The sequence below is a fragment of the Gossypium raimondii genome, chromosome 11 (genome assembly GCF_025698545.1).
Source record: "Gossypium raimondii isolate GPD5lz chromosome 11, ASM2569854v1, whole genome shotgun sequence".
Lineage (NCBI taxonomy): Eukaryota > Viridiplantae > Streptophyta > Magnoliopsida > Malvales > Malvaceae > Gossypium > Gossypium raimondii.
In genome coordinates this window covers 43949306-43955708 of record NC_068575.1, presented here as the reverse complement: position 1 = coordinate 43955708, position 6403 = coordinate 43949306, and the positions used below count along the sequence as shown (strand labels likewise).

At 32.3% G+C, this 6403-nt stretch overlaps 1 protein-coding gene across 4 annotated transcripts; it reads right to left on the bottom strand.

The window, feature by feature from the left end:
- Positions 1-814: 814 nt before the first annotated feature.
- On the bottom strand, positions 815-4564 carry LOC105803734 (NAC domain-containing protein 37). Of its 4 annotated transcripts, none has more exons than XM_012636120.2 (4): positions 4467-4564; positions 2730-2918; positions 2233-2504; positions 815-1594 (listed from the first exon to the last, which is right to left on the bottom strand). In XM_012636120.2, the coding sequence occupies exons 2-4, from the start codon at positions 2902-2904 to the stop codon at positions 977-979; spliced, it is 1065 nt and encodes a 354-aa protein (XP_012491574.1). In that variant the 5' UTR covers positions 2905-2918; positions 4467-4564; the 3' UTR covers positions 815-976. The 4 variants fall into 4 exon arrangements, with proteins under 4 accessions (XP_012491574.1, XP_012491576.1, XP_012491575.1 ...); XM_012636122.2 differs by lacking the exon at positions 4467-4564 and adding an exon at positions 3210-3908; XM_012636121.2 differs by lacking the exon at positions 4467-4564 and adding an exon at positions 3034-3189.
- Between the last annotated feature and the right edge of the window lie 1839 nt (positions 4565-6403).

The following is a 6403-nucleotide window of genomic DNA, read 5'->3' as shown; positions in this document are numbered from 1 at the left end:
TTATATTAATATTAAACTTTATGTTACGAGTTAACTCAACACCAACATACTATTGAAAATAAAATATAAAGGTAAGTTAATAAGTTTTAAAAAACTTTAACAAAATAAAACTTTAAAAAGTTTAAGTTAATTATTTGATACGCCACAATTTTTTAGACTATACAAGCAGATTAAAGATGTGACAAGTGTCACATCTATTTATATAATTAAACCTTTTATTTTTTTATTACACGATAAAACCCATCAAAAAACTCGACTGAATTCCCCAACTAAAACAAATATCTACGTATACTTTTATCAATAATTATGTTCATTTTAAAAATATTAATTAAAATTTCATTTCCTTATGACATAGCACTAGTTAAATATAAATCCTTTATTTAATTATTTTTTCTCTCCTCCATGCAGTGACACTTTGGAGCCTTATTATCCTTTTGAAAGGAAAATCAAAGTTGAGAAAAAAGAGCCATCTTTTATCATTTCTAAACCTAATTACTGAATTCCCCCGCCCCATGCACCACAGTTACCATAGTCTAGTGTTGTAACCAATATGAACTGTAAGATAATGTTGCATAACCAATATGTTTAAATTTAAATCCAACATCCGAAGCTACTTTTTGTTTTCAATTTACAACCTAAAATAATACGAGCTTTAGAGATAGTAAAACTTTCACTCTTTGAAAATGCAGGCACAGTATGCCCGTATCCATGGTGTAGTATTGCAGTTACTGTATCTGCAGTATACTTCAGAATTTCCTTAAGCTGTTAGCCAGTACTTGAGAAATTACATGCATGCAATATTCCATGGGAGAGATAGGGATTAAAGGAGAGTTTCTTCACTCATTTCACAACCATATATATGTATATGTATATGTATATTTTACAAAAAAATAGGTCTCATTATGCATCAAACGTTTACAATATTAATTAACTGATAAAACTCTGTTCATGGTCTCCTTTTTCTCTACCCCGCCCTTCATTTATCAAATATGCATATTCCAATATCACAATCCGAGCTCGAGTTCAAGAACTCGTTCAATTTGTTCGCTTCTTCTCTACCACTACTCTGTAACAACAGCAATGCCATATCTGAGTTGTTAGTATTATTATCTGCAGCATCAAAGCATGAAACTGCTACTTCACCATGGTATCTATCTTCATGGCTCAACTGAGAAGCAACAAACTTGTCGAGGGTTCTCCAGTCAGTCACTTTCTCATTGTTGTTGTTGTTGCACATTATCTTCAGCAGATGATCTTCTTCTTCTTTGTGATTGGTATTATTATTAATATTATTCTCGGGCACCAGAGATATGGAAGTCGGCTTTTTTATTAATGGCAGAGATGGGCTCTCTAGCTGAGGAAGCTGTACGAACTGATCGGAGTGGACAAAGTTTAAGTTTTCAGCCTCGGTCTCTTGCTTACACAAGTAACTCGGAGGTAAAAGATTCTGGGGTTGCCTCGACAAGTAGTCGAGTGGATCAACCACTGAGCTAATGCCACTTGGTTCGTCGTAGCTTGAATCCCACACATCAATGCTCTTGGTTTGACCAGTTGTTTTCTTCTTAAATGCTCGACAAACAACCCAGCCTTCTTCCTGCAAAAGTTTTGGAAAAAAGACTAAGTTAACCAAAGTCTAGAATATGATGGGATATGAAAGCTATAGAGGAGAACTGGAATTTTGCTTTTCACACTCACACACACAAAAAGAACCCATGGCAGAAAAGGAATTGGGAGAAAGTATATTTATATTTTTGATATGAAAAGTTATATTAATCACTTTTTTGATAGTTATGGTGGAAACTGGAAACCGTGTTTCTAGAAATTAATCATGTTATGTTGACATTTCGGTAAATGGTCTTCAAAGCAGAAAAAAAAATTGTGATTCCATTTCTCAAATAACTGGTATAATAATTCAACTGAAAGTATATAGACGAAGAATGCATTGATTCATGTGAAGAATTTATGATCCTAAGAAAATCCATGGCTGATAGTAATGGATGCCTAACCCTTTCTTTGTTCATAAATACTTGAAAAAAATAAAGTTTTAAATAATACTAGGTCAAGTGTGCCTGTTCAAAGCTACTCAGAATGTCGGACGACCATGAAGACAATATATATGTACTTGCTTTTCACTTTATTGACGACTCCGTTGACAAAGAGAGGGATAGAAAGTGAAGATCAACTAAAGATTAATGAAGGAATAATATAATATATATATATATATATGCTTGCCTGTGGAGGTCCATTCTCGTCGGATTCAAGCCTGTATTCATGCATGATCCAGTCGGTTTTCTGTCCATTAGGAGCTCTTCCTTTGTAGAAAACAAGGGTCTTTCTCATTCCGATCAGCTTGGATTTATCGTACACCGCCTTGTCTCGCCCCGTTGCTTTCCAAAAACCAGCCATGGTTGCTCTGTTAGTCCTTGTCCCCGTTGGATATTTCTTATCCTTGTGACTGAAGAAATACCACTCGCTTTGCTCCTCGTATCCGATCCGGCACCTCTCTGCAGCAACATCATCGTAAACCATTATTTAGATCTCATAAATACGTACATAAAAGACAAGCTTTGAAACAACATCGATGTCTAGGGTTATTAAGTTTTCATGCAAGTATGAACCCTAGTTGTGGATCTTAACCCCAGACAGCTGAATCAAGCAAATTATGTTTTGTTTAACCTCTAAAAAGTGATCAAAGATTGAAACCGAAAAGGGGGGAAAAAAAAAAAAACCTTGAAGATCCCATGGTTCGATCCTATAGAGATCAATGTCTCTGATGACATCGAGATCAATCTTCTGCGATGCGACCTTCTTCCTCAGATAATACCCAACAAGCTCCTCGTCCGTCGGGTGGAACCGGAATCCAGGTGGGACACATGACTCCATTGACTCCATTGACTCCATCATAACTGTTGTTGCTTCTGCATCAATTTCACCACACACCCTATTAGCTGACTATACCTCTCTCTTTTATTTATATCAACTCGAAATCATAACCAATAAATGAAGTTAAAAGAGAAGGGAGAAACTACAAACCCGAGACAAAAATTTGCACGAAAAATAAATGGCAAAAAAAGAAAGTAGAAGAAAAATAATGAACAAGTCTGCAACTAAAAAGGTGACAAGTGTTATCATAATCATCAGCTAGGCTAGCTCATTTGGTAGTGAGCAACACTCATCACCATGTTTATCTCTAGAAAAATCAAAATTACCATGTCTTATAAAAACAAAAACCCATTATTCCATTAGACATTAATGATATTTTATTAGAGAATAGGTGAAAAAAGGAGGGGAAAATGGAATCATGAGAGAAGTTGGAACATAGCCTTCTCTCTCTCTTTCTCTCTCTCTCTGTTTGTGGTGCAGCTCTCTCAAGGGGGAAAACGGGACAGCTAGAGGTTTGAGCTAATGATGTTGTCTTGTGTTGGTGAATGGTGGAAATGATGCATCAAGAACGGGGTTTCCATTAACAAAATAACAAATAATTTACAAAAGAGAAGAGTTTCTAGAAATTCAAACTAATCAAATATAAAGTTTTACTAAACGGGCTGAAACAAACAGAAATTTACTTTTCCGAACATATATATATAAATTAATCAAAGAATGTTAATTAGTGTGTAAACACATTTGAGTTTATGGTTTTTTGAGCAAACAGAATCGAAAAGTATATTGAATGGACAATGTGATTATGTGAATGATGTTGACCACAAATGAGCACGCCTTTGTTTGAAAGAAGAAAAAGGCTGTTTGGAGACAAAAAGAGGCCCGTTTCCATTGGATCAAGGTATGAAAAAAGAGCAAGGACATAGAACCTATAAAGAGAAAAAGGAACTGTGTCTCATATGCAAATGAAACGGACTCTGCCACTTTGTCTGTTTGTCGAGAATGTCCATAGCAGCACGGGTGACCTTTTCTTTCATATACACTAATTATGAGAGTGGAACAAAAAACAAAACAAATAATGCCAAGTTACCCAAAATAAAAAGAGGGTTTGCTACTTTGCTTTGCCTCCAATTCTCACAAAAAAAAAAAAAAACAGATAGTTCCCAAAACTCATTCAGGTTTTGGTGAGATTTACAGGAAACAACTTCCATCTCCAGTCTTTATATGTAACTGGTTGGAGGGTTTGTGTTAGAATGTTCAGAGACAAAAAACAAACAAACGTTTTCATCAATTCCTTTACCAAATCTTAGTCTTCCTAGTAATAATAAGGTGGCTTCTTTTGACCAAACAAAATAATGTGAAAAACATAGACAAAAAGAAAAATTGCTATGCCAAGCGATATGCTGCTTTACCATGATAATTGCTATGCAAACGAATATTGCAGTCATATTTTGGATTGTTTTTATGTTTAAAAACCGTAAAATAATGGGGATTTTAGGGTGCAGAACAAGATTGAGAATAGAGAAGGTTGAAAAGAAAAGATATTTTAATTCAGAGTAAATGCAAAAAAAAAAAAAAAAGCTTACCAGAAACAAGGTAATGGTAGAGTTAGAAATGAAGAAGGTGACAAAAAAGAAGAGAAAAGAGACAGAAATAAAGAATAGAAAGACAAAAGAGAATAGAGATATGAAAGAGAATATAAAAGGAATAAGGAGGGAAGAACCGCTGGATTTAATTGCGCATGGTTGATGGCTGTCCCCAGTTGCTTACGTCACTGGCAGGCTAGCTTCTTACACAAATTCTCGTTTTTTCATCCCTTGTCCGATTTTCATTATATATTTCTTCTTAAGTTCGGTGAAAGTCGACATTCCGTATGAAACTCAAGGTATTTTTTGGGTAACAATTTCAAACTTTTGAGATTGTTAGAGGTAATGTAATATTAGGATAACGAGAATATAAATTTATTGGTAAATTTTATTATTTTGTTGAGATGAGATTATATGAAACTGTGATTTTATATTATCTCTATCTTTTTTTTTAATTTCTAGTTTTTTCCTCTTGACAAAATTTAAATTCAACTAAAAATACTAGAAATCAACAAGAAAAATTTTATTTGTCATTCCCCTATTAGAAAGGGATAGAGATGGCATGGGATCATAATTTCATACCATCATTTCTCTACTTTGTTTGATTGATTAAGTAGAAAGTAAGATGAAGTTTTAGTCGATGAAATTTAAGATTAATTGGAAGTATATTTTATTAAATTATTTTCTTATAGAATTTAGTTTTTTAATAAATTTAATTCTTTTAATATTTTTAATTTTAATTTTCACAAATTTATAATAAAATATTACAATTTATATATCGATAAGTAAATATACGATGTTGAAATAAATTTATAAATCATAATTATAATAATTCATAAAAGGAATTACATCACCAACTATAATTATAATTATAACAATAATTATTCTGCTAATAAATAAATTATTACAGTAAATATACATCATTTTAAAGTATGTCATCTACTATTTCACTGATAGAAAATGTTTTTGCTTTCAATTAGTCTTACTTTTATTTGAGGAAAAAGTCTAAATTGAGTAAAACAATAAAAATAAAGAGCAAATCGGCTCAAAGTTTAATACTACGAATGTAATTTAAGATAACTTTAAAAGGAATGAGTGGTTCATTCTTAACTTAGGTAAAGTCCATCGTGTTGCGATAGAAATAAACAAAAACAAATAAGTTCTAGCTAATGTAATAAAGATACCAATTGTTGTTCCGATGATTCCATTTATTTTATTTATTTTAAATAGCTCAGGGATGAATACGTACGGAATAGAAATATTCCAACCCCCCAAGTAAAGAACTGTTACAAATAACGAAGAAAATAATAGATTTAGATAGGAAGCAACGTAAAATAAACCAAATTTGATACCTGAATATTCGGTTTGATACCCTGCTACTAATTTTTCCCTTGCTTCTGGTAAATCAAAAGGTAATCTCTCACATTGAAGAAATTAGAAAAAAGATAAACCCTATTGGCTGACGCCACAAATTCCATCCCAAAAATCGTAATAAAATTACACCTTATATTATGGTATCTTAACTATTATTTGAGAATATAAGATTACGAGGTGATCAGAAAGTAGAGAATCCAAGCAACGTAATCTTATTCCAAATATGTAACATTACAGGTCATACTATTATATACATTTATATCTCATCTGTATCTCACTCACTAATTGAATCCCAATTCAATTGTGAAATTATCAAAAAAATTATAAAGTAACAATATTATTTATAAACTTGTAATCTTCACTGCATTTAAACTTGAGAATAGACATGCATGATGTGATTTAAACTTGAGACTTTACTGTATTTATAAACTCAAATATACCATTTCAACTAAAGTTACATTTGATTTTTATTTGAACCTTAAATTGTTATATAAATCTTTCATGAATCGTGTCATAATTTTGTATTGTGTTTGACTGAGTTAATATCACTCATTAATTAGGTC